Source organism: Corvus cornix, chromosome 3, assembly GCF_000738735.6.
Source record: "Corvus cornix cornix isolate S_Up_H32 chromosome 3, ASM73873v5, whole genome shotgun sequence".
NCBI lineage: Eukaryota > Metazoa > Chordata > Aves > Passeriformes > Corvidae > Corvus > Corvus cornix.
This window is the reverse complement of record NC_047056.1, coordinates 5,639,300-5,665,569: the sequence shown is the minus strand read 5'-3', so window position 1 is coordinate 5,665,569 and position 26,270 is coordinate 5,639,300. Positions and strand designations below refer to the sequence as shown.

Here is a 26,270-nt window from a genome sequence, read left to right as displayed (position 1 = left end):
TTATCCTTTCAAGAAATCAGAAGGAAATGAGTATGTGCCCAGTGGGGTGGAAGCGGTTTCAGGTCTCACATGCACTGTGCAAATGAATGGGAGAACATGAAAGAAGTACACTAGGCAGTGATAGTCCTGGTTGTAAATTCTGAACTCTCTGTTGCCTCTATAGACAACCCAGAACACTGCTGTCTTAGCCAATTACTGAATGCTACCTCCATATCGATATATTTAGAGTGGAAGGGTAATGTATTTTCCAGGAAGAAGTTTTGTGTTGAGGTAAAGAAAGCCTTATAAAGCCACACCTTTACAAAGGACGTGTGTGTGACACAACAGTGGCTATTCCATGAAGAACACCGAGCCAGCTCCAAGACTTAGAATCACATGAGAATCAACCTTTTTCCAGACTAAGCCCTCAACAAAAGATCCTGTGTAAGCAACAAAATCTATAGAAGAAAACCTTGATATGACTTTCTTTTATCATAACTGAGATATATTTACTGAGCACTGCACGATTCCTGCCTTGCAAAGGAGTAGCCTTTTACATCTTTGTCTCCTCAAAATATGTGCTGAAGCAGCTTTTTCCAGATGCTGTGCTTAATTCTTAAATTTTCTGTCGAAGAGGGTTGTGAACTCTTCCAGGTGACCATAAAGAGTAGCCTGTTCACGGAGCAATTCTCTCTTTTTTGCAAGCTCTATTGCTGTGGCATCAGGGCTCCATATCTACAAAATAAAGGTATTTGTAGTTAATTTGGATGTGACTTTTGCAACAGAAGCATTAAGAAGATACTGTTAGCTGAAAAGAGCCATGTTCTAGCGCTCCTTTCCACCATGAGACATAGAAAAGGAGCAGTGTGGCCTCCCAGCAGAAGATAGGTCAACAGTTTGTGTGTGTATAAACAGAGCATTCTCTTGTTGTCACTTCCAATCTATAACATGCCATGGGCTCTGATTACAGATAATGTGGGAAAGAAGATCTTAAGGTAATTATTTAAAATTACTGAGTTGGGTTCACAATCCTCAGAGTGGAAAATAGTAATTAGCTGTAGAGTCATCAGCTATGTAGCCTCAGTCCTCTGAGACCACTGTAGAAACTAGCACAAATCAGGGTTAGGGAAATTATAAACAAACTCCTAACACAACTGCTCAGCCAGCAGTGGTGTTCTTTTCCTTTTTAGGGAGAAAAAAATATTACAAAAATTACCTCACTGTGATTATCTTGTTCTGTTTCTCAGTTATTTCTAAGCGAGTGTTAACAAGACCCTGACAGAGAAGTTATGTTTCCACTATTCCAACTCTAGGAAGCAAATATTTAGTGTACTGTGATACATCTTGTTCAGTAACTGTCACTGACATAAGTCATCGTGTGATAACTAATCAAGAGGGCAAGTTAGAAACTGGTGCTCATGCTATGCAAATACACTCCTATCTTTTAAAAGCAGGAGAATAAAAATACATATCATAAATGTGGTTGCATGTTTATTTTACTGTGGCTCCACTTTAATCCTATTTTAAAACTCGATAAGAGCTCTATTTCCACAATAATTTGTTTTATATAAATATATGTGTTATTATATAATATACATCCATGAACTCTTTAGTTTGCTGTTGTCTGATGGCAGCCTCTCCAGGCTGTGTCACATCATCTCTAAGACAGCTGAATGGTGGAAATTTCATGGGGTTGTTCTGGGTTTTGACCCCAGCAAGGTCTACCTTTAAGTTACCATGAAACTGCACTCATGTTTTGCTGCTGTACCTACTTTTCTGGGTCTGAAGGAGATGTCGTTTTTGTTTTCTCTCGTTGCCAAAGACTTCCAGTAAGCAGCACTGTTTTTACGGGAACGCTTTATCTTTTCAGGAACAGGTTCTTCCTCAGCTGGCTGAGATACATCTGGAGACTGGAGGGGAAGAAGGTACCAATTATACCAATTCATCATGTTCAGAAGCAAGGCATGCATCCTGCATCTCCTGATACTCTGCTACAATGTTTACTGGGGGAGTATTTTTCTTAATCCCTTCAGAATCTGTTTTTCTTAAAGCTGAATTTTTAAAATCAAAAATTGCAAGGGCCAACCTTTTCAAAGGTAAAAGGCACCTTTCCTCCTTGGGCACTAAAACATTAGCTGCTCTTTGTGACTCCCAAGACAGTCACCTTGTACCACTGGTGATCCCATCCTCTTCCAGGTGAGGAATAAACAAGCACCTAAGGTTGTCATCCTCCCGCCTCTGAAAGTCCGGCGCTTCCTGGACATTCAAAACCTTTGTGAAAGGGGGATGCCAACATTTAGGTACTGGAATTTCTTTATTACACCATCCAGGGCAGCTGGAGGACACTTCTAGCCATGCAAATACAACTGCATCTTCTGCCTAAATAGCATCCTGGATCTGACTAACAAGTACCACTGCTGAATCAGGAAGGTCTCATCCACAATAAGAGAACCAGGATGTGGTCATGGAGGCTGATGTCAGCTTGGGATAAGGCAATGCTGAGGTGCTGAAGGCTCTCAGAGGGTGCAGGAAAAGCATTCAGAAATAAAACAGGTAAACATCAGTGTGGGACTTGAGAAACAGGACTCAGGTAAATAGTGGAAGAGGAAGGATATGGGACAAGATGGAAAATAGGAAGTTAGCAAGTTTCAATGAATTCAACTAGGAGAATAAAATAACCTTTTTATCAGTTTGAAGGGTATTGTTCTTATTTTGTGGAAAAAAAAAAAAAAAAGGTGCTTCCTTTAAGAAATTATGGTTACCAGTTGTTCAGTGTTTACCACAACAGAGCTGGATGAGCATATACTTCAGGAGGAGGGAAAAAGAAAAGGAAATCTTTTTCTGTGTCCTGTCAGTGATACAGGACATCACTCTTAATGTGTGTCTGGGGAAGACATGAAGTTTGTGTAATCAGCAAGACAAATTTCAACTGATGAACAAGTTCTAATACTGACAAGAACAAGTACTGGCATCTCACTTTAACAAAGCTGCCTGAGTTACAGCGTTAGAGAGAAATGGGTGGCAAAGAAAGGAAAGAAAGAAGCTCCCTGCTAACTATTAGCAAATCAGTCCTTTGTTACCATCTCTCATACCTCTTTTTTCACAGGTTTCGGTGGCTCTGCTGGTTTTGGCTTCCCACCTTTTGCTGGCTTTGCTTCTTCTTTTTCTTGTTCTTCTGCCAAAATTTGCAGTTGATTTTCGAGCAGAGCAATTATTGTAGCATCTTCAAATACTTGAGCAAGATCAAGAGCAGTCTTTCCTGTATTTAAAAAAAAAAAAATCTGTGTAAAACATGAAAATTAACTTTGGCACTGGATTATTGCCACTGGATAATGACAGTACAATCAACTGAATTTAATATGGCCACTATTTTATTAACCATCCCATATACCAGCAGTGTACCTGACATTGGTGTGAGGACCAGCAGTCATCAGCACTGCTCGCAGAAATAAGACCTGGCAGAAATGAGCCTTGAAACCCAATATTGCAGGAATTCTTGGATTACTTGCTTTGTTCTTAGTGTTCTGACATTTGCAGCTTAATACACTGGTCCTGCAGGTTGTCATTTTGATCTCTGAGAGCTGAGAGCATTTAGCACTAGGAGCTACTTGGTCTGCATTCCTAATCCTGTACTGAGCTAGCCCTCTCCTTCTTCCTGTACTTGCTCTGTGGCTGGCAAGGGAAAGCCCCATGATGTAAATGAACAGCTTCAGTGCTTAATGAAGGAAAAAAGTCTGTCCTGGTTCTTATGAAACTCTGGCTGTGAAGTATCTGTGAGACTGGACTGCTGTGTGAATCAGAACTCCACATGATATCAGAAATAAGGAATACACGTCCCTTCTACAAGCAGGGTTTCACTACTAGGCATTTTGGCAAGGAAAGTCTCATGGTGTACCAGTGTTGCCTCCTGTGTTAGAGCAAGAGCTTAAAAGGCAATGCATGTTAACTGTTTAAGTTACTGTGGAGACAGAGGAAATAACACTGAACTAGGGATCTGCTGTGAGGAGGTAACACTTCAGTACCAGTTCAGATTTGGTTTTCTGTTAAGTATTTTTTTCTCAGGTGTTATATTTACATGTAGAGCAGCAAGGAGGTTTTTTAACCAGGGCTGCCTGTGCCTAAAAATAAATCACCTAAATGGATGGCAGACTATTCTCTGGGCCACAGCTGAAATTTAGTTTTCTCTCAAATAAGAATAATAACAACTAGATAGAATGTTTTCATTAAAGCCACTTATAATTCTGTATGTATCTTGCGAGGAGCAACAGTGTCCTGAATCGTGTAATTAAATTACTTCATGTAATTATGTTACTCCATTTTCTAGGTACATAAAACCCAAGAAAGCTGACTTTTTCAATAATGATTCCACACAGGAGAAAACTAACTGAACCTGGTACCTTCATCCCAGTCCTGACAGCAACCCTAGATGCAGAACAGTTCTCAAAGTGTTCCAGGTGTTTTTTTAATAAAGAAACAGCCTATTTTGGAGACATTGCTATTTACCATTGCTGTTTGTAGCTTGGATGTCGGCACCTGCAGTGATTAAATAATAGACCATATCCAGCCTGGAGGCCTCAATGGCTCTCATCAGCGGCGTGGCATCACCTATTGCAGGGGCATTCACTGCTGCTCCAGCCTTCACGAGCACCTCAGCGATATCCAGGTGTCCATTATAGCAAGCATGATGCAGAGGAGTCCACAGGAAATTGTCTGTTGCGTTTACATCAGCCCTGCACAGGAGTAAGAGCAGTTGTGGCAGCTGAAGCTGTCGAGTACCTGCAGTAACAGCCCCAGCTCCAAGTGCAATCAGTGGGAACTCCGTGCTGCAATGGCATATTCAATGTAAATAGCTATTTTCATATTGCTACTGCTACTCTGAAACCATTTGAGTCTCTGAATCTGTCATGGAATAGTAATTGTAAGAATGTGCCTGGGTGCTGCTCATGTCCCCCACTTAAACCATCAGTGTCCTTTACATGGAGCTTTTCATGGGTATAGGAAAAAACCCAGGCATTTGAACACCTTAGTCCTGTAAAAGGCTGCTAGTGTTTGTGCTCCAGCTTCGCTGAGAATGGCAGAAAGCAGATTAAGGAATTCAAAAAGTACACTTCTGGGCCAAGAACAGGTGCTGCAGAATATGTGGCAACATTGCAGAGCTCGCCTGCACAAGAGGAAAGTGTTCACCTTTCCTTCCAGTGTTGCTGCCCTCTGCCTGCTTCATTTCTCTGCATTGGCTTCTCCCTTTGACAAATGAGTTACAAAAGGTCTGCCTTGGAAATCTGAGCATTGAAAAAACTATTCAGCTACTGTGTTGCTGGACTAGGATCTGTGTTTGCTCCCAAATTAAAACTGGGATGTTCTGGAGAAAGCAAGGGCTAGTTCAGGGGAGATTCTTGCAATATGCTGCCTTTGGATGAAGCTGAGAGGAAAAGCGTTATCAGCCCTAGAGGTCCTGAAGGGAGTTAGGGTCGCTGTCCCACTTACTCTATGGACAAAAAGATGCTGTCTTCCCAAAAGACAAGGAGGAAAGGAGAAAGAAGAAAAATTATGAAGGAAGCTGCTTCCAGGGATAACTATTTGCTCTTCAGGTCAGGTGATTAAGTCTAGGTAAAAGCATAGATTAATCTGTTCTTCTTTCCTTGTTTAAATTTTTAATCTTTTTCAGAATTCTACCTTTGATGAGATCTCAGCACAGTAAATTCCCCTGACCTACCTCTTTTATTGCTGTTATGTTTCAGTCACTAAGCCATTATGGTTTATTCGTATGCGGTTTTCATTTGTGTTTTAATTCTCATTAAAATAAGCTCCTTCAGTAATTTCACTTTCTCTCTCAACCCAACCTCCTTGCCTGTACTCAGACTCTGTCTGCCCCTGAATCCTTTTTCCTAACTTCATTCTAGCAGAAACAAACCAATCAATGGGAACAGGGACAATGCAGCACTAATTTAAAAATTCCTCAGCGTTTTCTGCCCATCAAGCACAGAATTTCCCGTCAGACCAAATTTCATTTACTTCTGATTCTTTCTGGAGGAAGATAGAAAGTAGATACCACAAATTTTATTTTAAACCTAATAAATGTTAAACATTTATCTGGTTAAATGTTTTGTTTTCTATTCAATATGTATTTGTGGTTCTGTACTGAAAAGGTTATATTGTAAAAGGTATTTGAATGCCCGTGCCAAACTGCAAGCCCATGAGGCTGAGAGATGCAAACCTAAACGCTACTGATAACTTTTCTCTCCATTTTCATTTCTGTCAATTGGAAAAATCTCAAAACTGGTACTATTTTTTTAAGCTAAGTTACTATGTTTCTAGGTTTTAATTGTTAAATATGATGTGACCAGTGCTGTCTATTGAGGCTGATAAAAGGAGTAGAGATTAATTTGGTGGATTAATTTGGTAGCTCTTACATCGTTACCTTTGGAAAACCTGACTATACACATTACACAATTTCCCATATGCTCCAGGAATGTCAGTGTAATTACCAGGGTGTGTAAAGATCCATGTGCTGTTAGTCTTTGCAGGAACCAGAGCAATGACTGCAGCCACTTTCCCTGAGATATTAATATTAACATGAATTCTATCTATGGGTAGAGAGGACAAGGTTAACGTAAATACCTTTGAAAAATGTTCATTTAAGCATTTATGTGAAGGATTGTAGGACTGCAGCAGTATGACAATAAGATTATGCTATTACACAAGTATGACTGAATCTTTCTGAAATTGCTTTCATTTTTAAGCTGTCATTGAGATTTTTCACAAGTGTGTCTGCAGGCTACAAAATTGCTGAAGCACTTCTAAAATGAGGAACAGACTAATTAGTAGCAGGGGCTTCTGATGTAAATCCTGCTGCTTCAGCCTGCCTCAGCTGCAGAGGGAAGTGGTAGCTTAAACCAGGCATGTGGAACAGGAAAGTCCAGGATCACCTCGATGGTTTCAGGCAAGTCCTTTGAGTCAGATTTCCCCAAAATCATTCACCAGTTTGAGAGTTTGGTTGTGAGGATTCACTACTTGAAACATGGGTATGAACTCTGCAGCTGACTAAATGTCAACAGTCCAGATGCCAAAAATTTCAGTTCTGGGGAACTTGCCTCTCGGTTGTTTCAATTTCCATGCTACTAAAATGTGAAAAATAATAAACTAACGCCCTGTGGCTCGGGATCTTAGGGTACTAACTTAAATATTAAATGTCACTTAAGCAAAAAACCAAACCATAGCCTTTTGCATCCAAATATTTACTGGATGTTTACGCTTTTGAAATAAATAATAGCAATTATTTATTCCCAAAATAGCAATTAAATTGAAATTATCTTACCCCTTTTCCAGAAGAAACTCCACAAGAACTATGTTGCCACTTGCACATGCGAGCATCAAAGGCGTTTTGTAATATTTATCTTTGATGTCTATTGGCACACCCTCGTCGAACGCTTTCTGCAGAGACACGAAGTCTCCCGCTCTGACAAGGTAGTTGATATCCATGTAGGTTTTCCTTGGCTCGTCTACGTACCAGGCACGGTCATCGAGCACGGGATGGGCAGATTGCTGGTCCCGTTTGAAACGCTGCTCTTCAGGAATGTTTGGAACAGCCTCAACCATGTAGGTAGGGAAGCCATCTTCCCATAGTGGACGTTCACTCTTTGGAATTACACAAATCGGGACAGGGAGGCCTTTTTTGCCTTTTTTTCTTGGTGGTTTCTTCTTCTTCTTCTTCTTCTTTGCTTTGGGCCCAAAGGATGAGAGCAGAAAGGCTTTCTGTAAGTATTTTGAGCCTTTAAAAAAATCGTCAAGGCTGATCCTGTCAGCAGATGTTTCATGCTTTTTAGCAAAAGTTTCTAGTTGTTCCTCGTCCACGGTGCCCCAGTGCTTCCGAATAACTGATATAAAATCATTTCTGGATACCATCCCATCTCCTTCCTCATCAATCTCAAACTCCTTGCGGATGGCATCCTCGTGCTGCAAGGACCAGTCGTACACCTTCAGGTACCAGGCAAGGGTCTCATCTGGTTTCTTAAAGGCTTTTTCAACTTTGCGCAATACTGCCGCTGCTGCTTTAAAGCCAGCGTTCTTGGCAGCCTCCCTGGGGGTCATATGTGCCAAGTTTGTCCATGTAGGATCACAACCTAGAAATATGGACACAATTTGGCTGATAGTGCAGTGGAATTCCTAATTATGTAATATAAGAAACTTGTAATCCACAGGCAACTCATTGCCACAGGCCTTCAATTTTATACTGTTTCAGCTATAAATAGCAATGGTAGGTGGCACCACATCATTGATCCTAGACTGGAAGGTCAGCCACATGTCCATATTTGCTTCCCAAAGGGAGAAGCATTGGGCAACCCATGCTCTATTTATTCATCCACTCATGAATATGTATAGAAAGACAGAAGTTCAGAGGAGACTTCACATTTTTAAAGTGGTGAGCAAGGTTAAGAAGAAGCAAACTAAGATTAAAATGTTACTTATTTCTATACCTGAACATTACAATTTGGCAATGGACCACTAGTTAAATGTTTGATTTAACAAGAACAGAATATGGGATTTTGCATGGTCCTCTTGGATCAAGCCTTGAAGTGCCATGATCATCTGATTAAGTCAGGAAAGGATCATAGCTGCTTCAGGGCATGTTTCAATACCCACAGGCATGAAGTTTTCCTCATGAGTGCAGAGATTTTTTTTTTAATGATCATCAAATCAAAAATTTATTTCTATTGGAAGTTTCAATACAAATACATCTAAAACCAACTAAACCCAGAACCACTTAATACTGTCCAACACTAAGTCATACAAATCCCTGGTGCTTCTGCTGCTTTAAGAATCTCATCCACAATAGATAAGAGCCTCTGTTAGGCCCCTCTGAATGAGAATTTTGCCACAGGGTACCCAAGAGTCAAATCCTTCAGAGATATCCAAATGAAATCTTTCCTTTAGCACAGAAATAGAATATAGATAATAGTTGTAAAGTAACTTAGTTTTCATGTACCTCTTTGTCCTATATACCTGCAGCAATCTGCAAATCCTCCCTCCGCAGCATAATGAAGTGGTGTGTTACCATTCATAGCAATCAGTTTCAAGTCTGCATTATAACCTGAAATAATCGTCAGAATCTAGAAAAACAAACAGAGTCCCACCAAAAATCTTGTCTGTTTCTTAACATGTGAAAATGTGAGATTGATTTACAAATAAATGCAATATCTTACATTCCCATTTTAATAATGAAGTTCTCTCCCATGTCCAGCTGGTCAATGCACATATAACATTAATGTTTTCTATAGTATTATGTTTATTTAGCTGTACAACCTTGTACAGTTGTAGACCCAAGGAAAATCTTCATTCTTGACAGCTCACTGTAAGCCGCTGTGTGGTCTATCTATCACTGCTGGATTCCCTTTGATACTTAAAAAGAATCTGCTTTTGATTACTGATCATTATGCTTTGATCAGCTGAGATAATGGACTAAAAAAAAACCCAAAAAAACACACTCCAAAAAACCAAAACAAAACCCCACAACAACAAAAAACCACCCAAGTTTGGCTTTGCAGCAATGCTGTAGCACCACAAATGTTAATACCTCAAAAAAGCCTCCTTTGGCTGCGAAATGCGCAGCACTGTGTCTTTCAAAGTCAAACAGGTTCGCGTCAGCTCCCCTCTGAAGCAGATCACGCACCACCTCGACAGCTCCTTCCCTTGCAGCTTCCATCACGGCTGTGCGCCCCGTGGCCTGCAGGGGAGCACGAGAACAACTCCGAATTTGCTCCGTGTGCTGAGGCTGGAACAGTAGCATCTGACCGTTCCAGGCCGGCATAAAACTGGAAGTCTCCTTTTAGTTATTACTGGGAAAAGGAGACAAGCCTAATAGTTTCAAAGATACTTGCAGGAAAACTTTCAGAATCCAGTCATAGTGCTGCTAAGGTAGAGTAGCCAGATCCCAGCAAGTCAAGTACATTGAAAGCTTGAGTTCCTGAATAATGCCCGTGAAAATCAACTCCTTAGTTAAGGAATCCTTTATTCTGTGGGCATGTTCTCATGCATGTTTACAACATTTAACACAAAATACTACCTCATCTTATGAAAGAAGGAGCATAAGGAGCTATTGCTGGAGGAGTGCTGCGGGGAGGGCAAAGCAACCAGGGAATTTCACTACGGTTCTGTGAGGAAAAGTTCACACTCTAAAACATTAATGTTGTCTTTTTCTAGATAATAATGTTGTCTTTTTCTAGATAATAATGGATTATCCCTTAAAGGGAAGGCTTGAGCTCCTTGATTTGTCAACAGCACAGAGCTTCAGTCTTTCAGGTATTTGTTAAATTAAGGAAGCAAACAAAGCGATTAAGACATACAAAAGAGAAAAACAATTCTTATACCTCGTTCCTGCCTTGATTGCTCATCAGGTTTTTCCTAATGGACTTACCTTTTAGTGAATATTATTTCAACTCTGAAAATCTAAGGACACATCAAGGCAAATTACAAATCAGCACTGCTCCACTGAAGTACAGTGAACTGCAGCTCCTAAGAGCTGGCCCAGTTACGTTTAAGTTCGGGGAAATATTTGCACTCTAAACCTACAAAAAGCTAAAAGAAGACTTAAATCCCCCTCCTCCAAAAAAAGGGGTGGTACGGAAGAGAGGAAGAGGTATGGCCACAGAGTTAAGCGATTTTCACTGCTTTATTATTTTAATGTGAGGATTTTAGATCATGTACTCTGCTCATCTGGTATTTATTCTATACTCCTGTATCTGTTCTTAGTTACAGAAATGCTCATACCGGGTCTTTTGCATGGGGATCTGCTCCTTTCTCCAAGAAAATCAGGCATATTTCTTTAATCTCATGAGCTTTCTCACAGGCTTGTAGAAGCACAGACCTCCCAGTAGTAGTACAGTTGTTGACATCTGCACCATATTCCAAGGCAATTCGCAGGCAGTGGGAGTGGCGTACTGTGGGTGAAAGGCAGTAAAACAAAATACCTGCAAAGGAAACCAGTGGGGATTAGGGTGCAAAAGAAAATTACTAGAAGGGTTATGAGAGTGTGAGCTTCACAGCAGAACAATCTGCAACAGAGACCCCTTCACTGAGGGTATATCCATGCAAAAAAGGCTTCTACTTCAGAGTCAGTCTATACTTGGGGAGTAAACCAGAGTTTAGTATGTCACAGGTCATGGGAGGAATGTGATTCTCAATCGTAAGTTACCTCTCCGATCTGTACTGGGAAGACTTATAATTTAAAGGCCTAGACTCTTCAGGGAGAATTATTTTCATTTCCATCAGAGCCAACAGCTTTCCATGTGGCCAACAGCTTCTCTTGGGCTGTAAGGATCTCCCTCAACTGTGGTTTCTCTCCACAGGTGGGACACATCATATGCAGTAAGTGTGTCACACAGTTAAGGGATCACTTTATGGTATTTCTGGTCTGATAAGGTTCCTTCTCACTCACCTTTTCCTTCATTATCCACAGCAGTCATGTCTGCATTAGCTTTTGCTAATAATTCCAAAACCACCTCATGGCCTAGCTCAGCTGCCTTCATGGCTGGAGTGCGTCCCATCTTGTCATGGACATTTGGATGAGCTCCATGTTCCAGCAGGAAGCGGCACATTTCAATGTCATTTTTCATGGAGGCCAAGTGAAAGGCACTATATCCTTCCTTAGGCTCTGTGTGATTAATGAGATCTGGGAATCCTTTCTGGATGAGATTTTCTATTTGCTTCTTGTCTTTCTCATGAACACACTGAAGAAGTTTGTAGATCTGCAATTTTAGAAGTCTTTTATCTACTGGTAACATCCCAGGATAGGGAAGACTGTCTTCTCTCAAAGAAGTATTTTCTGTGTGGGGAGAGAAGAAAATATGTAATCTCAGAGATGAGATTAAATGACATGCCAGTAAAACCAGGAATCAGACCATACTCACAGCATGAAAATACCCACTTTACCTTGACAGAACACTAGGCTTTGAATTAATTTATCTTTTATTATGGACAGCACATATAGAGACTATATAAACCCAAGCAGCACCTTGCAAGATTTTCCTGTCTAGTCATCCAAATGTTCTGAAGAACACCCAAATGTTCAAGGAGAAAATTAAGTTAAGAAGCTGTAGGGTAACTGCTCTCCATTCAAAGACCTGTTATAATCTACAATTACTTGGAAGCCTAGGGGGAGGCTGTTCATCTGTCATTTTCAGCTGGAAAAAAATCGCAAGACACTGTGTCCTCTGCACTTGCTGAAACACAAAATTGATACTAAAATTGATACTAACATCACCTCATCAGTGCCTGAGCATCTTCCCTTTTTTTTTTTTTTTTTTGGTAGCTGATGCATGAACTTCCTGCCAGCCTATGCACATAAAAGAGTAAGTAGAATATCTCTGCAACAAAAACCTTGGGGAAAAAAAGATGCAGATAGTGGGGCACTGGTCTGGGAAAAGGTTCTTCCAGGTCATGCATCACATGCTTCTTGAAAAAAATGCAGTGCAGGACTTTGAACTTGCCTCAATTCTTGCCTCAATTTTGGGTGTTTTTTGGGTTTTTTCTTTTAGGTTTTTTAGCCTCTTTTAGCTAGTCTCAGCACTCGTGGCTGGAGGGTCAAGGAGGGTCAGACATTATAGGGACCATTTCTGAAGCTTGCCTAAGTGGATGGGAAACTTCCTATCAGCTTCAACAAGCCTTGGGTCAGCCCATCCTCCAGAACTCTTAAAGGACATGCAACAAAATCAGGTGGAGGAACATCTGTTAGAGAATACTTAGGGTTTGGTTTGTTTGGGTTTATTTATTGCAATGTAATCTGTAAATAGGACCACGCAGCATCTCCCTGGCTTCTGCTGGGTGCTTTGTTGATGTCCATGAGAAGGTGAGATTGAAGAGAGAGATGAAGAACAATTCCAACAGACTTTCTGAGGCAAGACCTTCCATTCTGTAAAGGAAGCCTGAGAGAAAACTGCAGGAAAAGCAGAAAAAGAGGACTGAAGGTGAATCATGTTGGGAATGGATAGAGAGGTAATTTTTGTACCACAGGTATAACATCCCAGTTGTAGTTTCTGTAGCTATTGCCTTTCATTTCTTTTGCAGTTCCGTGGCCAGCATTGCTTTGGAACAACAGAGATGGGGTCAAGTTTACTGTTGATAGGTTCCTGAGAGTTGTCCCTTTTTTCTCCCTGCCAGACAAGGCCCTCAGCTCCCTCCCTGTGCATACAGCCATGCTGGGAGAATATGCTGTTATTAGAAGCTGCTCCCTTGCAGAAGTGTTTGAGTGGGTATTCAAATGCAAAGACTTTCTCCTTGCAGTGAAATCTGGTCTGAATAGGTCAGCTGCTCTCAGATGTTGTCCATTTAAACATCACATTACATAAATTCTTTTCTGTTTAGGTCTTACAAAACCCTCATCCTGATCATATGCAAAGTATGTTCTTACATTGCACAATGAAATAATTAAGCAGCAATAACTTAAATCTGTCACCTGTGGCTTGTTCATTCTCATCCCTCATCCCTCATCATGATGTGCTTCTTGTGGCATGCTGTCCAGGGAAAGGGAATAAATGCAGACATTTTTATCCTGCTGACAGGAGTTACACCTATAGCAACCCTGTCGTCCCAAAGCTTAGAGCTGAGAAATAAGGCTACTTCAGAGTAATCCCCTGCTACAAGTGAACACTAGAGTCCCCACAGAGCCTGGCTTTTAGAGCCTGAAACCTTAGGAAGGAATTTCTGAGCAAATCCTCAATACAGGAAGTTTTTTTTCTGGCTTCTGAGTATAGGGAAAAGTTGTGATGTAAACTCTGCAGGGGCTGTGAGGAGGAGCAGCAGGAAGGTACTGCAGGAAAGGCTCTTACAGTACTTACACCACTGAAATTCACTGAAAGAAATGTTTTTAAAGCTACTTAGATGGAACTGACAAGCTTAAATGTTCTCCCATGCTCTTGTTCCACTTCCTACCATCCTGCAGCTGTAAGGAACTTTGGTTTACTTCCAAAAACTTTCTTCCCACTGTTATTCATCATTTGCACCTGGATTTTGCACAGCATTTTTTCAGGAACTCATTTAGGAGTAACTTGCATTTTCTCCCCTTCTTTCTCCCCCTGAAGCTGCAAATACTGAAGAAATGACATTCTCTTTGGACACAGGTTAGTAATGCCACAGAACATGAGCAGAACTGCAGTTGGTAAAAACCTGTTAGTAACTAACCTTCGATGAAGGCACAAATGGATATAATGTTCAGTGCATATGGATTTGGATTTATTTCATGGATTATCCTGGAGATTCCTTGAGGTACTTGCTCCCTATAACCTCTGCCCCATGCAGGACATGAGATTGATGGCATACCTTACACTTACTGTACACTTTCATTTTTGCTCCCAGTGTAATCCACAATTCAGTACAATCTGAGTCCTGATCAGATTTTTTCTGGTGCTTTTGAGATGCTTACCACAGTATTCTTTTAATATTTCATGCACAGTAATAAAATTATTTCCATGAACATAAGTGAAATTGTTTTTATCACAACAGTGAAGTTTGTTGTTATCACAATTCAACCACCACCGAGACCTTACCCTGTTTAAAGTCTTTGCTTCAAAGCATTAGGAACCAACAATTTACATTAAAACAACCATAACATTTTAACTGTTACAGTTAATATTTCTTTGCAGCATTTGTTGAAAGTAACTGGATCAAGTTTTATTAGAAGCTTCTAAAGTAGCAGAATCAAAGAAAGACAGGTGGGACAAAAAACTCTACCCAGAGTCATGTAAAGTTATAAGCAAGGGGAAAAGGCTTCTAAAATGAAAATACAACTGCAGCATCTTGACAATTTTTATTAATACTACCAACCCTATGTACTTCATAGATTTTTTTTTTTATCACTTCACATGTAACAGATGGTTTAATGGAAAATGAGGGATTGTTAGTGTGGCTTTGAGACAGTCATGCTCTGGGGAGGGCTTCATGAAGCCATGATGACAAATCCCAAGCTTGTAACATTTGCTTAGCAACAATTTTATCTGTTGACAAACATCAAGAGACTCGCTACCGTCATTCTGCCAGCTTGTGTCATTGTTTTGATTGAAAGCATGAACTCATTCCAAATCCAGATTAATCCTTTTCTCGGTACACCTGGTATTAAGAAAATCGTTTTAGTCAGATTCCTGTTTTCCCACAAAGCTTTCCAAGCTGTGATGGAGGTAGATTGATAGAGAGGGAAGTTCTAGCAGCTGGTGAACTCACTCCCTGTCTCCCACTCAAAGCTTGGTGCCTGACTGCTGCTGGAAGCACTTGTGACTCCTTTAAAGTTTGCAACATTTTTAAGTTCAGTACCAACATTTCCAGTTGAAAACATCCCTTTAATTATCACTATTCACAAACCAGTAAACAAAATTTTCATGTGTTTTATCTTTAGTGAAAGAAAATAGCTGAGCACTTTCTAAATTTAATCCCTTTGCATGCTGGGCACAGAGATAAGCATGAGCCCTATATGTCAATATAAAAGGAACCAATATGGTAACAGTGCCATGCTATATTTACAGCTTTATGTGAATAATTGCACTGAATTTTTGGCTGTGACTAATGTTTAATAGGAGTGATGCAGCAAAATCTTCCTAAAACTGAATTCCAGTATCATGAATGGCCTACAATGCTGTGGGTTTTTGGTGTTAATTCTCCAGAAATGCCTTGCCTTGGGCTGCAGCATAGCTGAGCACAGTGATGGGCACTTAGGTCTGAACTGAGCAGGTTTCAATGTTGTGTGGACATCTCAGCCCAGATCCAGCCCTTTGGGAAACAGGTCCCAGCCTGAGCACTGTAAAGGCAGGCCCAAGGTTATGGCTGGGTTGGATCAAAAGATGTGCATCCTTTTGTCTTCAGCTTGCCTTGCAACTTCCAGTCACCTCAGCGACCATCCCAACTGGGATGTAATCGAGCCCAAATTGCCAGCGGCAGGCAGCCCTCGGGGCCAGCCAGCACCTGGGAATTGGGTTTGTGAGCAACACCTGCGGGGACGGGGGCTCAGGGGAGGTGGCTCCTCAGCCAGGAGCAGAGCTGGACTCCAGGAAAGCCTCTGGAGTTCTGGGGAGTTGGGCATGAGGTGCTGCTGCACCCAGGAGCAAGGAACAGGGTGAGCGACCACTCCTGCCCAGGGCCCTGGAGAAGCCAGGTAGTAGATAAATACGGTGTTGGTTTATTTTCCGGGGGCTGCGACTCGGAGGAACGGGCAGTCTGTGGAGGAGACTGGCTTTAACGGGAGAGAAACTGCTGGAAGGGGAGGATGCTGGCGAGCTGGTGATGACCCAGTGTTCCCTGCCAAGGGCGCGCTGGTCTGACCGTGCTGACACCCGAGCTGAGGTAACTGCCCGCGGCGAGAGGTGAGGCCGTGAGGGGGGCGATGTGCGCCGTATCTGTGTCCGGCGAGGCTGCGCTCAGCCCTCACAGCCCGTCGGCTCTGCCCCAACCCCTCCGCAAGTGCCGGCGAGGCGGCGTCCCGAGCCCCGCCGCCCCTCTCGCCACCACGCTCGGCAACGGGGGCGGCTGCGACCCTCGGCAGCCCCGGGCACTCACCTGAGGAGCAGGGGGACGCTGGAGGACCCGGGGCCCGCAGCCGGACCCCCGCCCGCCGCAGCGGCCGCCATGGCCGCCATGCCATCTCCTTGCAACGGCGTCGGGCCGGCGTGCGGAGGCACGGCTTCCCCCCAGCCGGCGGGGCCCCTCCGTGCCCCGGATCCCCCCAGCCGGCGGGGCCCCTCCGTGGTGCCCCCGGATCCCCCCAGCCGGCGGGGCCCCTCCGTGGTGCCCCCGGATCCCCTCAGCCGCGGGCCCCTCCGTGGTGCCCCCGGATCCCCTCAGCCGGCGGGGCCCCTCCGTGGTGCCCCCGGATCCCCTCAGCCGGCGGGGCCCCTCCGTGGTGGCCCCCGGATCCCCCCAGCCGGCGGGGCCCCTCCGTGGTGCCCCGATCCCCCCAGCCGGCGGGGCCCCTCCGTGGTGCCCCCGGATCCCCCCAGCCGGCGGGGCCCCTCCGTGGTGCCCCCGATCCCCTCAGCCGGCGGGGCCCCTCAGCTCGGTACAGACCAGCGCCTCGCCGCCCTCCGAGGGCACCGGGGGTGAGGCGGGCACACGGGAAGGACTGGGGTGTCGTGGGCTTGTCGTTTTCTTGTTGCTGACTTACTCGCCAAGCCTCCTTTTCCTCCCCCATGGGAAGCAACGCTGTATGGTTGTTTCACCTCCAGACCTTACTGGAGTCGCCACAAAAATGGAGTGGCAAGGTCTGTGTATCACCCAACTGCACAGCTCTCCCCACAGGGTTTGTGTAGCACAGTAATGTAAATGAGCTTGGATGGGAATGTGATCCTTCACAGTCCAGACTGGACAGAGAAACCTGTTTATTAACAGGACAAAAACGCCAATGAATGGGGAAAAACACTCAAAACTTGTCAAGTGAAGCCTAAGTCATTCTAAAAGGTAACAGCACTAATCCTGGGACTGCCCAAGCTCTCTGTGTCTCCTTTCTGCCCATTTCCTTTAGTGCCAAATTTCCAAATACCACAACCCAGCCCTCAGTGCTCCTGTGAGGCTCAGTAGTCATGTATGGGATAACTGCACCCACACTGTCTGTCTTGCTCCTGCCCAAGCCTGGCTGTTGAATTATTTGCAAATCACCTCAACAATTAGGAAATTCAAAAAAATTGGGTTTTGATGTAAAATCTCTTCTGCCAGGGAAGTGGTGACGCAGCTGGATGCATGTCCAACACCATGGAAAGGCGTTTGATGAAAGCCATGGGACTGTGTGGTGAGTCACAACAAGAGAAAACATTGTTTTAGCATAAAGTTTCATCATTTACCCTGCAAGGAGTACCATTTGTACAGCAGCTATTTTGTGTTAGCACTCTGTGGTGCAAATTGGCTGGATTGGTAGTGATGCACTGTAGTGCCTTGGTGGATTGCTTTCCTCTTCGGAAAACGTAGCATCCAGAGCCTTCTCTTTCTCCTTGGTTGCACTAAATGGTTGATGAAGACATGGCACAGTAGAAAATGTTTCCCCACCTGTTCTGTGTAAGATTTTTGCTTTTGCTGTTGCCACAAATAAGGAGTCACATGTCTTGGTCAAAGGCCTGGGGTAAATTCTCCTTTTTCACTTTATTGACCAGCACACATTAAATTCCCATTAGAAAAGCCAGCACACGTAATTTGAAATTTAGTCCAATATGAAAATAACTGAAGATCCTGCCTGAAGCACCTGTAGGCCTTGTCTCTGGAAATTGTGGAAACACTGGAATCAGACTACAACCAGTCTGGGCACTTGGTATTTTACCCCAAATGTGCATGTGCATGAAAGTGCATGTGTACATATTTAATTTTTATGCTTGATTTATTTTCTCATGGTGAACAGCTTTCCATGAGGTTTTTAAGAGTGATAATGAGGATTCATGATGCAAGAAGCAAAACATCCTTTTTCAGCAGCTGAACATCATATTGGATTGTTCCAAGCAACGTGGCTTCAAGAGCAGAGGTGCTGCTCTGGTATTAGGGTACTGCAACATCTCCAAAATAAGTAGGATTAAAATCCTCTTAGAGAAATTCAGAGTATTCCCTGCCTATAGAGATAAATAAAGCTCACCAGAGAAAATTATTCCAAGGTCTGAAGCCTCAAGCTGCTGGGCGCTTTTTGGCTGACAGCTCAGTTTTGGAGGAGTGCCAAGCTACTGCAGGAGTGCAAGTGGGATGGCGCTGGTAAAAATGTAACTGACTGCACTAAGGAAGGAAAGGTGTAAACTGCCCGGAGCTTTGAACATACCCTGCAGCTGACAGCTCCCAGAGGCAAACCTGGGAGACACGGCACAGCACAAATGTGGGCACACTGTCCACGTGCTCTGATACAGCCCCAGGTGTGTCACTGCCGGAGTCCTCGCCTGAGGGCAGTGCTGCCCAGAGCTCTGATGTGCTGGGAGCTAGGGCAGCCTTGCGGCTGCTCTGTCCTGGATGCTGTAAGCATGCCCCCTCCCTTCCCACATGGGACATCTGTCACAGCCAGGAAGGAGCTTGTGGGACCATCCGAGAGGTGTTCCACTGGCTTCGTAGTTCCCTGGATGAATGCAATCTGTGGAGCCCACAGCAGATAGGTTTTGCCCGCTGTGTGGCAAATAATGAGAGTCTGATAATGAGATCACCACTAGTAAATCATTTCCAAATCAAGATTATTCCAAAGAACTTTTTTTTTTTTTTTACTGAGGAGCATATATGTTTTCCTCATGTTTTATACACTCCTAAGCATTAACCTCAACTGTTCCTGCAACACAAGTTCTCCACCATGATATGTAATTCCCCCATTACTGACATGCTCACTGTGCAGCTCCAAAATCATTTAATTACACATGAAAATGTTTCACTGCTGAACGGGTGCTTCCAAATATTCAAAATACAAAGGCTGTGAAGTTGGTTTTTTTTGTGCTAGCAGAAGATGCCAGGCTGAGAGCACTACACAGTCCCTCCTGGAACAAGTGGAACAATCCAGCCACCATCCTCTGTTCCACTTGCTGTCCCTGTATTGAGCTGGGTTTTTTCTGTAGATGGCAAAGCACAAGGATGCTACAACTGTCCCACAGCTGACCTCTGGAGGGAGGCTGTGCACCACAAGGGCACCAAGGCTGGATGGCACTGGAGTTCTGCTGTTACCACTGGGAGCTGGGCTGGTGACAGCCTGACTTCAGCTGCAAGGTGGGCTTGAGGATTGCCTGGTTTTTACTTAAGCCTTTTATTGTGGAAGTAATTATCACTGTTATTCATCTCTCAGGATTCTGATGTGTAGTGGTTTGGTCCAAAATACTCATTACTGTTTATCTGCTGTGAGATAAGAATTAGGAGAAATGCAAAACAGGCACCAAACTTGAAAGAATATAAAGAAGTTTATTAACAGACCTAAAAGAAGAAAAAAAAATTATACCACCTTCAGAACTCTCCTCCTCCCCCCACCTTCCTCCCTTCTCCCACTGACAATGTTCAAAGACAACCCTTAAGATGTTCAGTCTGTTTACCACTTCCATAATAACCTTGTTCAGGCCATTTAGAAAGAGAAGTCTCTTCTTGCTTGTGCTATGAAAACATTATCACAACGAGACAGCCGCCCACTTCCAAATATTGTTCAGTCCATTTAGGAAGAGGAGTCTCTCTGCTCGCATGTGAGTCCTTTCCCCCGACTTGCAGCTTTTCCCGCAACTGCTTTCGAGGGTCCACTCTTGAAGATTTTTGGGGTACAATTTTAAGGTTGAGCCGTTCAGAAACAAAAACAGAGGCCCTTCTCCTTCCCTGGGAGCAAAGGGTCTTCCTCATCTTCATCTTTAGGACTATCTCTGGGAGCATCTCTAGGGACTGAGGTTTTCTCCTTTCCCGTTCGGAGCAAAAGTCCTCATCTGGTTCATCTCTAGGGACTGAGGTTTTCTCCTTTCCCGTTTGGAGCAAAAGTCCTCATCTGGTCCATCTCTCCCTGTCCAAACTTCTCATGAAATTACAGCTGCGTCAGCATCTGCCTATCTCAGCGCAGGTGCTTCTGCTCACGAGTTGAACACTCCACCCCCCATATCTTCATGAAATTACAACAGGATACTCTGATATATCATAGCTTCACAACAGAATTTCAGCTTTAAGCATCTCCTCTCTCTCTTCCCTCAGGTTTTCAGCTCTTCACAGCAATAAAAAGGGTTAATCTCACCTCGGCCTTGCAGCTTTGAAGCTGGAATGTTGAATTTTTCTTATCGCAGTGGAGAGGGGGGAGAGCCGAGCCGCTCCAGCTGCCCATGGCAAGGCAGTGGGGGGGGGTTCCACGGCTGGAACAGGTCCATGGCTCCAGGATGGCCGTGGCCCGGCCCGGCCCGGCCCAAGCAGGGCCTGGCTGGGCCCACTGGGCCCTGCTCGGGCCCTGCAGCCAGCTGTGCCAGTGCCGGAAACGAGAGAGAGCTTGGAGGGGGAGTTTGCCTGTTCTTAAATGTGGATAACAGAGGTGATCACAACTTTAAGTGGCTTAGAGAATTGTCCATATTCAAACTGGCCAGCTGATAGGTTCTATCAGTTCCCAGAGGAAACTGTAAGCACCCCTTAGCAAGGACGTCCCTTCCGGGACTATGCTTGCTAACCTATGACATGATGCTACTGCAAAAAAAATCTGCTGTGTGGTGCATTCCACCCAAAATCTCCTTGTTCAGATTTGCCAGCTTGGGAGAATGACACAAATTTACACATTTGGCTAATTCTGAAAGGTCATCTGGGGAGCTGTTGTGGGGGCATTGCTCCAACTGTGCCCTCTCAAGTGAGGGAAATAGTCTCCTCCTTGAGACAATCTTTATTTCATGCAGCAGCACAGCCACCTCAGAACTGTGCTGGCAGGTACCACCCAGCTACTCCTCCTGTATTTCCTGGGATCTGCTCTCTTTCTGGTTTTGATGCCACTGTATGAAGCTGTTGGTATCACTCAGATCAATGTACAACTAACTAAACTGGTTTAGCTTTTTTTACCCTTCTTTATACTCTAATTGCCTAATGTCAAAACCAACATTCATCCTTTCTACCAATTAATATGCATTCTTAGGAATAGGCCTTTTCATCAAGGAGAAAATCCATGAAATTAATTAAGTCCTTGATACTCTATCCTTGGAGAAGAGACTTGGGAGGAAAGCTGCATTTCTTTTGGGGTGGTTGTTTTCAGGGGAAAAAAAAAATCCCAAATTGTCAGCAGGGCTTATAAAGACAAATAGTGATAAATGCTGAAGTGTTTTGCCAAGAAGTTCTCTGTTGAATGCAACTGAGATGAATGCTATATAGAAAAACAGTCCCAGGAAAGGGTCTGCAGCAAGTTAGCTGGGTTTTGGGAGAGGGGCATTTCAGATATGAGTAATGTAAATAGAGGTTTGGGTGGGGGTTTTTTGGGTGGGGGTTGTTTGGTTTTTATCTTTGTCACCTAAATTTTTCCTAAAACACTGTTTCTTTTTTTGGATGTTGTAAATACAGGCTTCTTGTATGCCCCTGCACTTCAACCTGACTTGAGGTAAAGGGGATTTCAGGGTTACTGAGGAAGAGGGAGGCACTCCTCAGTCAGGGATGTGACAAAGCAAAAAGGGATGGTGGGGCAGTCCAGCAACTGTGCCCTCCCAGCATGTGCCTCCCAGGTACCATATGGGGCAGGATGAGAGCTGGGATCCCTAGAGTCAGGGGAGCTTTCCAGTGCCACAGAGCAGGGCAGGAGTTCAGCTGAAGAGCTGACAGCTCTGGGGGTCCTCAGTTTGTCACTCACTTGGTTAGCAAGGCTTGTTCACTAAAACCTTCTGTTTTGATCCCGCAACTTCTGTACCCTACAGAACTTGTGGAGGAGGGAATGCTGCACCCCTTCCATCACCATTTCCTGTGAGGGTCTCTTTTCTACTAAGCCCAGGGATTCTGAAATCATTCCTGCTACTTATTTTTATGTTTACTTGTCTAACACTGTGCCTTAGAACACATATAACTCAGTGGGAGGATTCCAGATGACTTCAGTGGGATGTTCTGTTAATAACAAGCTCTGATTCTCTGGATTAGTTCTTTATCTGCAGATCATAATATTAAAAAGCTGAGGGGAAGGAATAAAGATTATAGTTTTGTAGCTGGTTTTCATTTAGCTTTCAGGCCAATGGTTAGACAGCAATAAAAATACAAACTGCCTTCATTTGTCCCATCAGTTCTAACTCTGTCATTGTATCCTGTTTAAAATCCTATGCACTGCAAGTTCTCAGTTTTCAAGGTGAAGGAATAAATGTTCTGGAGTCTTTCTCATCTGATGTTACATGAGGCTGTTGAAATATTGATCTCATGCTTCATCCTGTACATGGCAAATAAAGGAGGAATTTCCAGTTGGAAGTTATTTCATGTCTGTGAGGCAGGTCTGGTGGTGCTGGCTCTCAGCAACTTAGTGCAGTAGCTTTTAGAAATGCAAATAGAAGGGAGACAGTGTAATGGAAAGTGACATTGGTTTGGGGGCAGAGATCAGCACATGTACCCTGGGCCTGATGGAGAAACATCTGGGTTTCAAAGCTGCTTGTGGAGTCCAGTGCTACTTACTGTGAGGAAGGGTAATCTGCACAAAGAACAGCTAAGAGCATGAAAGCAACGCTTCCAAAGCAATGCAGGGCTGCTGAAAGCCCTGAGGTCAAGCAGGGGGAATTCCTATACAAGAAATTGATTGGTTCAGTTGGAATAAGCCTCATTCCTGTTCCCTTGCTTGGCCTTGCTCAGTTGTGGTTAAATGAGGAGAGGGATGATAATCATCTGATTATCCTGCTATTGACAGTCTGTGTAACAGTGGGGAGCCCAAGCTTGTCCTCTTGCCAATGCCAGCTCCAGGGATGGGTTCAGCATTTGGAAAGAGAAATAACATGTTCCACGATCTCCAACAGGTGCAGTGGCTGTTCCACTGCGGAGTGTACCAGGAGAGAAGCTGGAATTGTCACTCTGTTGGCTCATCTCGCCTATGTTCCTGACTCACACTGCCCAAATTACCCACCAGGAGAGAGCATAAATTTTCTCAGTAATTAATTAAATATGTTAGGAAAGACCTCCCAGGTACAGGATGCAATGTCTGCTTCAGATGAGGAAGTTAACTATGTCAACTTGCAGCAGAGTCTTTGGTTTGATATGGGAGACCTGGCATGGGGGAGGCTATCATGCTCAGTGCTGCTGCCCTGCATCTATCAGTGCCACCACAGTTGCTCCCAGCTCCTCTGGGATCTTTTCGCCCCAGATTTCTTGGATTTTGTGCAATACCACAACCAAGTCAAATTTAAAATTGTATATGTGTGAACCAGCAATCTTTTTGACAACAATTAGTAGGAAAGTGTTAATGAAGCTACCATGATCAATTACTCTCATAGATAAATGTTACTAATATTTCCCTGTTCATGTTAGTAGGTATTCTTTTCTTCAGACCTTATTCCTTACAATACTAGCAAAAACTGAATATGTTTTTTTCTGAGCTCTGAGTATACTGGTATTTGTCTCCTTGGTGTTTAGCTCTCTTGCAACACTTTAGGTCAACACATTGATTAATCCAGACATTAGATAAAAGATAGAGTTTATTTAGGATTAAATACTCATTTATCAATGGAATATGTAACTTATTTTCCAAAGTCTGTGATATATTGGCTTTGTTTCAGATTGATCCAGAACACCTTAAAAAGGACTGTAGTTGGCCAAGACAATGTTTCCATATTACAACTTTATTATTCATAGAATCATAGAATGGTTTGCGTTGTAAATTACCTTAAAGATCATCAAATTCCAGCCTCGCCTTTTGTGGGCAGTGATGCCTTTCACTAAACCAGGTTGCTCAGAGCTTCAAGACTTCCTAACTTGCTACAGCCATTTAACTCCATTCAAAGTATTTCAAGGTCTAATGCTCATTTCTATGACTTTTCCATTAACCTCTTCCTAGCACCCCTAAATAAATGGCTACTCCAGTTTCTACAAAAAGGTCTTTTCATCTCTGTTGTAATGACTTCAGGTGTACAGCTGCCCTGTAGGACGCGCTCAATTTTGCCTGCATCATGTCTGTAACACAATAACCTGCTATTGCTTTAGAAAAAGACATATTAAATTTTCTAGGTAGTAACTAAAGTGGCTTAAGTGGATGGGGTTTTTCCACAGGGGAGAGATAAAGTTACTTAAATGATTTAATTTTACACACAGGGTCCTGTATGTTTTTCCCTAGGAATCAGTGACAGTTCTGACTAGGGAGGCTCTCCAAAGTTTGTATTGGTTAATTGGTGTCACTGTAGTGACACAGGGGGGCATTAAATTCAGCTCTGACTTTCACATTTCATAAACTGCCTCACATGAGTCAGTGAATAGCACCAATGTAGGCTATGCAAGTTTTACTTTGCTCAGAGCATAAGACAGAACAGAATCCATCACAACAGTTGGGAATAAGGCGCACACAAACACCAGTGCCTTTTCCTTCAGCTTCGCCACCATGTAACGTGCCTTGGGTGCAGGAGATGTTAGAGCATCCACCATAGCATCTACAACCTCGTTGCCATTAGTGCTTCCCTCACTGAGGATTCTGTTGAAAAAGTTTGCCCGCTCTTCAACATACTCCTTGTTGTAAACAGCCTTTTCCTCCTCACTGAGTTCGCTCCAGATCTGTTCAGCACTGACTGGTGGCTGAATTTTTGTAGAAGGTGCATAATTTCCTGGCTGGATAATACAGACCTGAAAGCAAGATGTAAAATTTATCAAGGTGCAATCAGTCACTGTGAATTCAGTTAAATACTATAGGCAGTAACACAGATCAAAAGCTCCCTGCCAACAGGTTTCTTCCAGAAAATGCTGCTTTGTTGAAATTTTAACCCTGGAAACTTGACTGAAATCAAATATAATCCTGTGAAATATTTAAGATTGCAGAGGTGCTTTATTCTGACTTCCTCATTTCACTCTGATGTTAATGTTCTTGTTTTGACTACTCAGCACACCCTCACAGAATGCAATAGAGCATCTTTGATTTCTGTAGAATGCTTAATGGTATAAATTTTTTGACAAGACTGAGACAAAGCATTGGAGTATGACTTTGATGTCTCCAAAGTGGAATACTTTGGATTTTTTACTCAGTGGAGAATCCTGCAATGGATAATTTTTGACCCAATTTGGGACAAAAGGATATATCAAAGAAAATTAGCAGGTCCTAGGGAAAGAAGTGCTGTTTTCCCCAAGTATGTGTAATTAAAAGTAAAGTAGGTCTTGTCAGTGAAGAACAGTGGGACCAAAGGTCCTGCTCTGCCTCTCACTTAAGCCATTAGCAAATTTCTGTAGATTTGTGCACATAGATTTAAGTGGAAAGCACACAAGTCCTTCGCTGCTCCACGTTTTCTTTGTGTGTTGCTGCTGTTCTGCTCCCTTCCGAGTCTTCCAGGGAATTTTGGAGCAGGCTGAGCACTCACAGCACATGTGCTGTTCATCAGTTAGCAGCAGCCTTGTTCAAACTATTTGTAGATATGCAACATTAAAAGCTCCATGGCATTTAACTGACCTCATTTCTAGAGACTGCCACACAAGGTGAGGAAAACCCGTGCTGAGCTGTGTCAGAGACTTGGGGATCTGACAGGCGTTCTCTGGGAAGTCTGTGGTGCTATGAAACCCTGATGTCTCCACTCTGCCACCCAGCAGAGGCTCCCACCTGTGTCAGTGCCTGCCTGTTGGCCTGCATGATGATGGATTCGCTGCTCTCAGGAGGACTGGGGTGTAGGTCTTGTGCTTGGGGAGAAGGAAGGGATGCAGACAAACTCCAGCAGAGGGATGGTGTGCACAGCTGG

General features: G+C 43.4%; 2 protein-coding genes across 5 annotated transcripts in view; both read right to left on the bottom strand.

The window, feature by feature from the left end:
• Nucleotides 1-141: 141 nt before the first annotated feature.
• On the bottom strand, nucleotides 142-16,559 carry ANKEF1 (ankyrin repeat and EF-hand domain containing 1). The gene is made up of 10 exons (XM_039568878.1): nucleotides 16,513-16,559; nucleotides 11,411-11,797; nucleotides 10,744-10,943; nucleotides 9,551-9,700; nucleotides 8,963-9,086; nucleotides 7,295-8,099; nucleotides 4,483-4,709; nucleotides 3,072-3,238; nucleotides 1,752-1,889; nucleotides 142-714 (listed from the first exon to the last, which is right to left on the bottom strand). The coding sequence occupies exons 2-10, from the start codon at nucleotides 11,754-11,756 to the stop codon at nucleotides 589-591; spliced, it is 2,283 nt and encodes a 760-aa protein (XP_039424812.1). The 5' UTR covers nucleotides 11,757-11,797; nucleotides 16,513-16,559; the 3' UTR covers nucleotides 142-588.
• Nucleotides 16,560-24,020: 7,461 nt separating this feature from the next.
• The window catches only part of LOC104691521 (D-beta-hydroxybutyrate dehydrogenase, mitochondrial-like), a 43,996-nt gene continuing 41,746 nt past the window's right edge, over nucleotides 24,021-26,270 (bottom strand). For 2 of the 4 annotated variants that reach the window (XM_010403030.4, XM_039568880.1), the window contains one exon: nucleotides 24,726-25,173. In XM_010403030.4, the coding sequence (XP_010401332.2) occupies nucleotides 24,826-25,173 (348 nt within the window). In that variant the 3' untranslated portion in view covers nucleotides 24,726-24,825. Of the gene's footprint in view, nucleotides 25,174-26,270 lie in introns of all 4 variants that reach the window. The other 2 variants (XM_039568879.1, XR_005604163.1) reach the window with 2 other exon arrangements.

What these genes read in the sequence shown, in the direction of transcription:
- ANKEF1 (XM_039568878.1), bottom strand. Translation starts at nt 11,756, where the DNA reads ATGTTACCAGTAGATAAAAGACTTCTAAAATTGCAGATCTACAAACTT. An exon ending in GAGTTTCTTCTGGAAAAGGG is followed by an intron (nt 4,710 to 7,294) that starts GTAAGATAATTT and finishes ACTCCTGTGCAG; the next exon opens with GGCTGATGTAAACGCAACAG. An exon ending in CGAAACCTGTGAAAAAAGAG is followed by an intron (nt 1,890 to 3,071) that starts GTATGAGAGATG and finishes CTTCCCCTCCAG; the next exon opens with TCTCCAGATGTATCTCAGCC.